The sequence below is a fragment of the Schistosoma mansoni genome, chromosome 4, assembly GCF_000237925.1.
Source record: "Schistosoma mansoni strain Puerto Rico chromosome 4, complete genome".
In the NCBI taxonomy this organism is placed as follows: domain Eukaryota; kingdom Metazoa; phylum Platyhelminthes; class Trematoda; order Strigeidida; family Schistosomatidae; genus Schistosoma; species Schistosoma mansoni.
Window position 1 is genome coordinate 14030879 of NC_031498.1, and position 12116 is coordinate 14042994.

General features: G+C 30.5%; 1 protein-coding gene across 1 annotated transcript in view; it reads right to left on the bottom strand.

Moving 5' to 3' along the window:
- The window catches only part of Smp_150880 (hypothetical protein), a gene marked incomplete at its 5' end in the record, with an annotated part of 40839 nt that extends 28965 nt beyond the window's left edge, over window positions 1-11874 (bottom strand). Inside the window, 4 exons of the mRNA XM_018796905.1 lie at window positions 1480-1554; window positions 5410-5483; window positions 6832-7372; window positions 11778-11874. Coding sequence (XP_018652000.1) covers window positions 1480-1554; window positions 5410-5483; window positions 6832-7372; window positions 11778-11874 — 787 coding nt within the window. The remainder of the gene's footprint in view (window positions 1-1479; window positions 1555-5409; window positions 5484-6831; window positions 7373-11777) is intronic.
- Between the last annotated feature and the right edge of the window lie 242 nt (window positions 11875-12116).

Below are 12116 nucleotides of genomic sequence, written 5' to 3' on the forward strand. Positions count from 1 at the left end.
CATTTTGATTGGTTGTCCTCAGAGGTGTGATTCTATAGGAAACTTGTGAAAATTCATTTCTAGATGGGATGATGGATAATCCGTAAATGAAAATCAATAATTCATTTCACTGTACGTGTATAGTGAACGAACACTCATCTGGGAGAAATAAATTTTTCAGAGGGGGTTTTGTGGAGAATTTAATATTTTCATAGTTGAAATCATGGGTCAATTGAAGCTAGACCACCATCAAAAACCTGGAAGCACTGGACGGCCGTTTCGTCCTATTATGGGACTCCTCAGCTTCAATTGACTCATGATTTCAACAGCGAAAATACTAAATTCTCCACAAAACCCCTTCTGATAATAGAGTACACAACTATCATAAGATTCTCAAATCTATATATCATGTTACAAATTGTTTGGTGGTCAATAGACATTGACTGTATATGGACATAAATAACTGAACACCTATTTCATTAAGTCCATCTATAATCAAAAAGTGAATATCTTTATCATGTTTTATTTTTCTCAAAAAAAATAAATCAGCAATTGTCTTAATGAATTTCTATCTTCTTCTTATCTCGTCTAGACTACAGCAAAAAAAAGTTTCAAATTATCATTTTAATTCAGCTGACTATTTTTCAAATCAAATAAACATTTTGAAAAATAATTTTTTTTCTTTGTTTGTGTGTGTGAAATTGAAATTATGGAAAGAATTTAAATTGGTTGAACATTTAATCAACACAATTGTTTTCTTTTCAAAATATTACCAATGACTTGAAAAAAGAAAAAAAAAAGATTGATCCCTTCTCCCCCTCAAAAAAATTTTTTTTTATCTTTTTAATCAAAAATGCTAAGTATATAAATTAATTTTTTGTATAGAAAAAAAGATTTGAATAATTAAAATAGAAAGTGGTACACTTTTAGATAATCATACAAATATACAAACAAAATGTACTAAGATTTAATTACAATTATTTTTATCTTAAAAGTTAAAAATCATGAGTTGATCTAAGCTAGATTACCATTGAAAACCTGGAAGCATTGAATGGACGTTTCTTCCTAGTATAAAACATTTCACTAGTGAACATGCACGACCACTCATGAGAGACTTGAAGCTAGGACCTACAGTCTTCCATGGGAACGTTTAACCCCTATGTCACTGAACCGGTATCCGACGATGTTAATGTCTAACTTCAATCGATCAATAAATAGATAATAATTAAACGTTTAATCTTTGAATTGATGATTGGTGTTGGACTTTCATTTCAAAGTGAATTACAAATGAATGATAGACTTTAAAATTGAGTTTACACAATTTTGTGAAGTGATGAGTCTTCAATGTAAGATATAGTTATGGAAAAATATGTTACAGATTCAATTTATGTTCGTTAACTTTCATATGAGTTTTACTGATACGTGATTAAAACAAAAATAAAAAATTGTTTTTACTTAAATAATAAGATTGGATACTAGTTATGAGAAAGATTTACTTACGTATCCAGAGTATTGAATCGAATTCAGCTCTGTCATCGCATAATGATTCATCGGGATGTAGACTGACATGCTTACCTATTTGAAAAAAAAACAATTGATTTGGTAATTAGTTGTGTTTAGAATGATGGTGCTCATTCAATTCTTATAACTCTATTTTTTTCAGTCGAAAAATGTAACATTACAGAACCATTCAAACTAGTTTAAACTTATATAAGCATAGATGGATTAAAATTCTTATCTAATATATATATATATATATATATATATATATATATTTGTTGATATTTATTCTGTTTTCTGTATAACTACGTCGTACGTAATATGTAGAAGGAATGATGCGTTATGGTATATTAAAGGTCAGGAATCGAACTTGACGCTCTAATGATTTTTCTAAAACTGACTAAAATATATTATAGATTAGTCATTGAAAGTTTAGAATTTTGTTTTGTTCGACAAATCAATTCAAAAACTTTCTAGTTCAATCACCCTAGTTAGGAATGGCATGGTGATCAAGTGACTACACTTACATTTTATAGAAATATTCTGGACTTCACAAAACATGTGAACTAGGGATTCTGAGACTGCAAATCGTTTATAATGTAAGTATAATTTCTTAAGCAAAACTTAACTCACTAACAGATAAGAATTTTCCAAAACGTCGATCTTAAACATTGTCGTAGGATTACCAAATGAAAATTCAGGCAATGAAAGTAATTTTATTCTTTCTTTCTTATAAACGGTATTTTAAAGTACGCGTTCTGGCTAAAGCAACTTACAAACAAAGTAAACTAAAGATTGTTTCCTGAAAAGTTTAAGATAAGTTATTCTGTTTCGAACTTATAAAATTCATAGTTCATATTAAATTTAGATCAACAATTGTATCATTATCGAAACAAGTATATAACCTTTTCTTAATGTTCCATTAGGTAGGCGAAGTCCCCTGAATTTCCTGCATATTCCCTAACTGTAAACGCATCAGTTTAGAGAAAAATTATACTTTTTTTGTAATCATTCAGATAGCTCTTCTTTGCAGTGATGAAGTACTAATAAAAATCTTATTTCATACGACCAGATTCCTTGATAGATTTACTCAGAGCAAGAAAAACAAGGTTTGTAAAACACAATATGAATTCATTCTATTTGATCTTTACTCATCATCTGCATACAACCTAAAATTACAATTAATAATGTAAATGTACTCATTAACAAATGTTTAACATACTATAGTTTGTGAAGTTATGATAAATGTTTGAAACACAACCAAAATCATAAATGATCAAAAGAATACGGATACAAAGCGAACGAATTAACATAGTTAAAATCGATGTATATTATTTTATGTTGAGAACATTTATCTAAACTTCACAAACTAAAGTATATTAAACATTAGCTAACAACTATATTTATATTAATAATTGCAATTTTAAGTTTTATTCAGCTGATGAGAAAAAGTGAAATAGAATTCTGATGTGTGCTACTGATGTAGATAGATATAAGTAGTATGTATCATCAAATAAAAGTGGAATGACTGGAGGCAGAAGGTTGAGAAGATCGAAGAGAAGAATGGGACAATAGAGAGTGATCGTTGTAAAAAAAAGAATCAATCAAGTTTGAGGCAATTGATTGACATTTTGCAGAAGAATCATTCAATATTTTGCAAATAAAAAATTTACTATGTGATTCACAGATTTTACTAATAGATTCTGTAATTTTTATGTTGAAATGTATTTGGTTGCCTAAGATCAGAATTTTCAATACAAATGTCAAGACAGTTCTACTGTATGGGGCGGAGACGTGGAGAACTATGAAAGCCATCATTCACAAGATACAGGTGTTCATTAACAGTTGTCAACGCAAGATACTTTGGATCCGTTGGCCAGACCTTATCAGCAACAAGCTACTTTGAGAGAGAACAAACCAGATTTCAGTGGAGGAAGAAATCAGGAAGTGGATAGGACACACATTGAGGAAAACACCTAACTGCGTCACAAGGCAAGCCCTCACTTCTAATCCTCAAGGCCAGAGGAAAAAAGGAAGACGAAAGAACACATTAAGCCGAGAAATGGAGACAGACATGAGAAGAATGAACAGAAGTTGGATAGAACTGGAAAGGAAGGCTCAGGACAGAGTGGGTTGGAGAATGCTGGTTGGCAGTCTATGCTCCATTGGGAGTAACAGGCGTAAGTAAGTAAGTAAGTAATATTTGATTGCCTTCAATCTCGTTCTCTTTCACTACGGAATGAATTCATTTTAATCGACAAACCTTGTTGTTCTTACTCTATTGGGAAAATTTTTATTTCATCGAATAAAAGGTAGATATAAATAAACTTATAAAATTTTTCTATTCAACTAACTTCAAAACAACACATTGCCAATGATTATTAAAATAAAATTGATTTAATAATATTAATTTATTGTTTCTGTATCTTATCTAATGTGTTCAACTATTTAATATGATAACAAAACAATTTCATATACATGTTAGGTTACGGAAACACATGTAGATAATGAAATGTTTTTAATTTTTAGAAAAATATAACAAGAAGCTTAGATTCATTATATTATATGAATTGTTTAATATAATAATGACTATATATTGGTTAATCTTTTATTTAGTTAAATGGCTTGTGAAGTTCAATCGGACTTAGTATTCATCATTGATTGATATCAAAAGGCAAAACTTTGGTAATGTCGGAGTGGATTTGTTGAAGATGAAAATGTGTCAAACTGGATCACACTTCATTGATTCAAAAAGGAGGTACTTTCCGAAAAGCCAAAAACTCCTACAATTCAAAAGTATGAACAGGACTTTGAAACACTTAGAAAGTAGAGCCCAAAACAGAGTTGGTTGGAGAGTTCTAGTCAGTGTCCTATCAGTCACGAAGGGCAACAGACTTAAATAAGTAAGTCTCATCGTGCAAGTCTTGAACAAAGTTGATCGAAATTTCGTGTTCGGTCAATGCAAATGGAAGTTAATTTATTAATCTGGTGAAAGGCATCGCTTGTTGTTGATCGTAGTTGGAAGATAACTGATTCAAACAATCGATGTGACTAATAATTAAATGTAGAATACTGGTTATTTATATTGGTTATGTGTTCTTCCAAAAGCATCATTTGCTATGATGAAACATCTGCCAGCTATGTGTAATCAACTGTTAGTTAACGAAATATTTTTCATCGCCAACGTAAAATAAAACTTTTGATTACCTTCCCGTTATGGTCATCATTATTTTATGGTATTTTTACTTAGTTATTTATTATTCCATCAATTCTCAAAAGAATTTCTTGATTCACGAAACCATGCGAACTCATTAGAATTTTAAAACCTACTTATATCATTGTAATAAATATTACAAAACCTGTCTCACACTGTTTATATTTTCTAAATCTATCCTCAATAAAATTTTTGTTACAGTTTGTACAAAATCACTGATAATACTCATTGTTTAACATTTTTATGGTCACTAATGATGATCATATAAACATTGCTGACAAGTGCCAAGTTGCACGAAACCTGGCTTCATCGTTTCCTGTTGACTACCTCCAACCACCATCTTATCTCTACATAGCGCACGCAATGTCAAGTCACCTAGATTGGTGGCCATATTGCAACTTGGTCGATAAGATTCGATCTGCTCTCAGAGGGATCTGATACACATGACATTGATCACCACCAAGTGAGCAATCAATTGTAAGTTGTTATATTTCAGTAATGATAAATTGGTCAGTAGTTCAAGAAAAAATTCACGATACTTAATGAATGCATAATGTTCTGCACAACTTTTGTTCTACTGTTGTTCAAATTCATAATGGATGTATTTGTAAAACTACTCTATATTTGACTTGAAAATTGATATCAATATCATATCGGTATTCTTAGTAGCCAAATTATAAAAAGTTGATCACAGCATAATGTACAGAAATACTTACTTTGTAGAATGTTGATAATTTTTATTGGATCATTTTTATTGACCAGTTGAAAATACAAACATTGATAAACTGGACTGAAATGTAATTTTGATTTTGGAAAAAAAATCGTATTACAGTAAGAATATAGCATGATTTGTATTGTTAACAGTAACACCGATCATATTTACAATAAATGATGGAGTTGCAAGAGTTAGAATTATTACTTAAGTTAGATCTTCGTTCGATACCGTCAATACGAATAATTCCTAGGAAGAATATCCTAGTTATTTATGAAGACAGTTTAAACACCATCCTAAATTGTCACAAAAATAATGTATTGTACATTAAAAACGGGGTACAAAACGTGTGATCGGCGCTTGTCTAACTGGTTGTTACATTGAAAAAGTATTTTAACTCTTAATGTTTTCTACTAAACCACCGTCATATACGATAAGGAGTGGTAGAAGCACAAGCTTAAGCAATTATTAACCATAACTTGATATTGATTGATGTGGTTTCAAGGCTCTTAGACAATTAGACTCATAATGTTTTCATTCGCGTCTAAAAAGGACAAAACAAATGTGTATAGGTATGATGCTTAAATATATGTGAAAACATGTAAGCTACTTGCTGGATGTACGTAAAGTATGGGAAAAAAATACATGATATATTTAGTACTACACTAAATATGTTTTCCAAGTGGATTATTTTAGCATTCCATTCATCTGACTGATTTTAAATTTGCACCAATATGTTATTATTATGAATGTTAGGTGATCCTGTTTATCAAATCTATGAGCATCAACTAGTTCTCATTCCATACTGACACGGTTTTGACCATTTTAGCACTGTAATGCGCAACTCAATAATTTGACGTACCACATGCAAGAAATAGTTGATAAAGTAGAGTAAATATCATTAGGTCTTGAATGAGAATAGAAGATCCTCATTCACGTTTACTTCTGGTAATTATAAAAGACAAAGCGCTTTGTAGTCAGTTTGGAATGGGAATATTTCGAATCGTTGTTGATCACAAATGACATGTTGATGTACATCTTAAGAATTGAATTGAAGGTATAGAAAAATGTGGAATGCATTTCAGATGTCATTTAGCTTATGTACATTGTCCGTTATCATAGTTACATGATTACGCTCTGTTGGGATATTTTATTGAAGAAATATTGCAATCATAGTAAATTTTGCATTTTGAACTATTTCTCAACCCATCTCAGAATGATCGGAACATTTTTATGAAAGTGCACATGAAATGTTTCCGCTGATGAAAGAACCAGATAATGAAAAAAAGAAACATTAGTTTCAAAACTGTCAATAAACTCCCAAGACTTATTAAGCACAGTGCAAAAACATGAAAAAACCCACTTCCACCTATTGTTGACCAAATTTTAATGATAAGAATAATAGAAGAAGAATTTTCAGACTCACCCTGAATTTGGTAGATCCAACTGTACTATAAATTTATAATGTTTACGATAAATAATCCTTTCACATCTAATACTATAATGTATAAGATGAACAAAAGTGTCATTCGCTTTATCAGATTCTTCATCTGAATCCCATAATACTGTATTACGACTACACCAGTCATCTTCATCAAATCCAATCAAACCATTAAATAGTGGTGACAACTGAATAAATCTCCTGTCTATTAATAGCGGTGATGAGGAAGATCCATTCTGTTTCATATTCAAACGTTGATATGGGTGTAAACACAATTGCTGTATCCACAATAAATCAGTATTTGATGATACAAGCATTTGATTCCATCCTTCAGAGGCAGCAGTTAAATCGAAACCTTGTTTTACAACAAATTTACGTAAGTAATCATTAAGATTAAACGAAACAGGTGGTAAACGTTGACCATCATGTGTCCACCAAAGTTGATTTGGTTTAAGAACGGAATATTCAGAAAACTGACATTTTGCTTCATTTAGTTGAATTTTGTTGAAAAGAAAGATGAAATGCACTGAAGGAAAAAAACAATAACAAAAAAATATTCTATCACGATATAAATTATTTAATATGTTTTGCTAAAATAGCGTTTATCTCTGAATAAATTAAGCTTCAACTTAAAGGATCTCACAGTTACTGACTACGTTTTTAGTAACTTCATCTAATATAAGTCATCCTCTGCTGTTCCGTCTGTTCGAAGGTGAATAAACCAGGTTAGAAATGATTATATCTTCAGTCTCTGTAACCGAGTAAAATAATCAAGTAATCTGATATGAAGTGTTTAGACATCTAGCAGAATCGTAAATTATTGTTTGTTTTTGTGATTAAAATATACACTCGTGATCCAAAACTACGATAATTTTGAGCAATAACTGATAGAAATCTACCATATTTAAGTGAAACAATGAGTGATAATGTACTTTTTATTTTGGAACGTTAACACAAAACCCAGAAATTTTGACTGATGAACTCATTTCTCTAACTGTTCAATAACACTTACCTTAAACTTCATTATGTCAGTATTTTCGTTTTGTTTTATGTCGTCAATTTAATCATTATAAATGTAATTGATACCTTAAAATAATCTTCAGACGGAAATTATTAAAATCTTTCTTTGGATAGATAACTTCTCATGTTTACATTGTCTAGTTGAGTTACGGTTAGTTGAATTTCATGTTTATGATAGTAATTTCATCAATTTGTTTGAATAAACTAAAGCACAGTATAAATACAGCTTATCAAAGTTTGAACATGTGATCGTTTTTCGATTACATTAAAATGAACTTCAGAAAACCTTCAACATGGAATAATCTAAATATACCGTTGGACTGAAATACAAAAGCGTTTAAAATACAAAGTTGTTATTGCGGTAAAAAAAAACGAATAATCAGTTGTTTATCTGTTAGTCAGAAGATTTCTAAACGAAACATAAAACTTAATTGCTTTATGCCTCAGAATACAGTTTAAATACTGTAATATACTTTATAATATGAATTAAAGTATTCCAAAATTGGTTATCTCAGTCCAGTCTTCGCTATGTTACTTGTGTTGACAAACAGGTTTAATTTAAGCAAAATTGATATCTTTTGTTGATAGTAATGGATCTAATTAAATAAATTTGCATTGTTAACTTTTGCTGTGACTAATTTATAAAGCATTTCCGAGAACTCAGTAAATACGCCAATTAGAAACAATAATGTTAAACATAGAGGAAGAAATTGGTGACAATATAATTTCTGAATGACCTGTGAGAGACGCCTCAGTGACCTTGAGAATGTCCACCTACATACTAGGGCTAAATGAGGGTTACGAATCAATTTGAATAGTAAGGAATATGATTTACAATCGATGGTCAGGTTTAAGAATTAGGTTTATGGTTTGTATTACAAACTGAAATCAGCCAAAATGCTGCGACTCAATTTAAATCAATGGGTGAATTAATTTTGAGCGAAAATTCAGGACCTGTTATCTTAAATCTGATCTGTTCATCCATAAAATATAGTCTTGCCAAGAAATTCGATACTTGATACACGATCGTTTTTTTATTGGAAATATATAAGTAAAAGCATTGAGTGCAGTTCATATGTGGTTTGAATAACTGTCAAAATGCAATGTGTATATTTATATAATTTCACCCCAAAATTACTGTTAATAGGAATGGATGAATTCATATATACTTATCACATACTAGGAAATTGGACTAGTAAAAGAATTTATCTTATCTATCTATGTTTTTTGAGGATTGGCAAAGCAAGAGCAGGATTTCTACAATTAAAGAACATATGGAACTCAAAACAACTGTCAACTAACTTCAAAGTGAGAATCGTCAATACGAACGTCAAGACAGTCCTACTGTATGGAGCTGAAATGTGGAGAACTACTAAATCCATCGTCAAGAAGGTACAGGTATTTATAAACAGTCGTTTACGCAAAATACTCAACATTCACTGACCTGATACTATCAGCAAAAGCGTTTTATGGGAGAGGACAAACTAGCTTCAAGCTGAAGAGGAAATTAGAAAAAGACGTTGGAAGTGGATAGGACACACATAAAGGAAATCACCAAACTGCATCACGAGGCAAGAGCTAACTTGGAATCCGAAAGGGAAGCGGAAAAGAGGGAGGTCAAAGAACATACTACGTCGGGAAATAGAAGCAGATATGAAAAGGATAAATAACAAATGGAAAGATCTTGGAAGGATTGCTCAGGACAGTGTTGGCTGGAGAATACTGGCGTGCGGTCTATGCTTCTCCACGAGAGGTAACAGGCGTAAGTAAGTAAGTAAGTATCTATTTCTTCTTATTTATTCTGGCTTGCATTATAATAATGAAACAGCAACCATTTTTGGCCATCTATTTTGAGAAGGGTTTATTTTTGAATTAATTGGAAACATTGTATCAATACTTTTTGTGTACACGTAATGATCAAACTAGATTCTTCATTCAATAACCTAATTTATTTATAGTTTCAAACACATTTTGAACTTGTTTGTTGTTTTTTTTCACCTCATCATTATACATTTTAATCAATTCTTAGTGTTAACATAAAATATCTATTTAATTTCAATGATTTCCGGTCAATTTTACATATACAATATGTAGTTATATTTATTTCATGAAATGTTTTATGGTACTAACTTGGCTCTGTAATTGTTTATTACATAGATAAAGTTAATTTTGTTTGTTATAATCTTGTCTCCAGAAGCGAATTTCTATTCTTTTCTTATATATTTATATGGGCGTTGCCGGATATAAACAAAAGGGTAATAATCATATATGTGTGTATATTATACATCTACATAAATATATATAGCTATATAGTACATTTATGTGAAGGCGTGTGGAAATTAGGTTCATGGAGAGGTAAAATGGACTGAAGCACAAATGAGAGTGTATAGTAATGAAAAAAACTCAAAATAGTAAATGAAGCCTTCATATCTACAAATTCATTGCAAACTGCTCACTAAAGAATCTCATATATAAAAACATAGTTATTTCAGTCTTTAACTCTTAATAAGTTATACTGTCCATCCTCATGAATGACTAAACATCTGGCATTATATGAACTCACTATAGATGAAACACAATTATTCTGTTACAATGAAATTATTAAAGAAATAAGTTATTGATCAAGATTACATACTTTTTCATTGAAACGTAAAGTTCTAGTGTGGTAGGTCATTTAATAAATGTATAAGAGTTTATAACTATCAATGAGATATTCTAATAAATTGTTTGAGGCTATAATATTTAACTTTCTTGTGGTTCTCACGAATATACTCAATAGCATTGAAAGCTTCTGATAACGAGTTCTCAAACAATTAAACTGTTGCTACCCCATTGTGTTATAAACAGAAAATGAAAAATGACTTCAATCATACATCAGAACTATGTAAGATAAGATGGTCAATGATCATTTATGTGGTAAAAATGATGTAAAAGTTTTGAAAAATTCCAGTAAATGTGTTCCATGAATATTAGTTTGGGAGTAATTATCGAAAATAGGGATCCGAACTTGGTCAAATAATAATACATTTTAATATCAGATCTCCAGTGTAACAGTTAATAAAATGTGCTTGATAAAAACATTGTAAATAAAAATCTAATTATTACCTTTTAAAAATGAAAAATGAAACATAAGGCATCACAAAGTACTTGTCAGAATAGTGAAGACTATAATAAAAGCACTTTCAAAATTGTTAGGTATCTTTATACACAATGACATCACGTATAGTTGTGACTATAAAGTTAGTTAGGTTAAATAAATACTAGAACATAAGCGGTATTATTTGAAAACACTTAGCGTGTCCCGTTGTTATGCTGTTTTATGTATTTTTCTATTTAATACAATATAGCAACTATCCTACACCCAATTTTGATTATGGGTAATTTTGGTTAAGCCCTTTTTGTTAACTTACTTAATAGACATTGTTATTTGGATAGTAACAATTTGCATATTTCTTTGTACTGTTATGATCACTAGAGCACATGACAGATTCTAATCAAAACGTTGATTGCTTAAATATCATTCTATGAATCATCCTCCTCCTCATATATGTATGAACACAAATCCTATTATTAGCTTTTGCTTTGTCTTGCTGAGCCCTTATACAACTCGAATATAAATTTGCCTTTGTAATTGCTCGCGCTTGCTCGCTGTTACTTACTCATGTGCTTGTAGCTTTGTGGTCTGCGTCATTTGATAATAAACTGTAGTTGCAGCTGCTCTTTGTCTTCTGATTTCATGCACCGTTAAGATTTGTATTATGAAGGCTATCGAGGTGAAAGATTGGCAAATCATTGCACTACAGTATTTTAGTTTTTTTTCAAAGATTTTGAAGACATAAACAAATAAATGTTGTAGTGATTAGTATTAGGTATTTTATTTTCAGTGTGTCCAGTGAAACTCAATCACAAACTTGTTTTCCCAACAAAAATCAAAGCCCATGTCATTGACTCCTTAATTAAAGGATTAAGCGTCAAGTATAAGTTAGTGTACTCGATGTACCATACCATATCTTTATGCGTTAACCATCAAAATTTAAGCTAATGAATATCTAAAACTCAACTTTTTAAATTATAACCAATATAATGTGAAGATAATAACTGTATGGGGTGATCATCTGAACTCAGAATGTTATTCCGACTCCCAATATATAAATTTGACCTTTTTACTTTACCATATAGAATAATTAGGCATGTGAAGATTAACTATTCAGATCAAAGCTATTATTCCGTCGTTAGTTTATTGCTTTGTA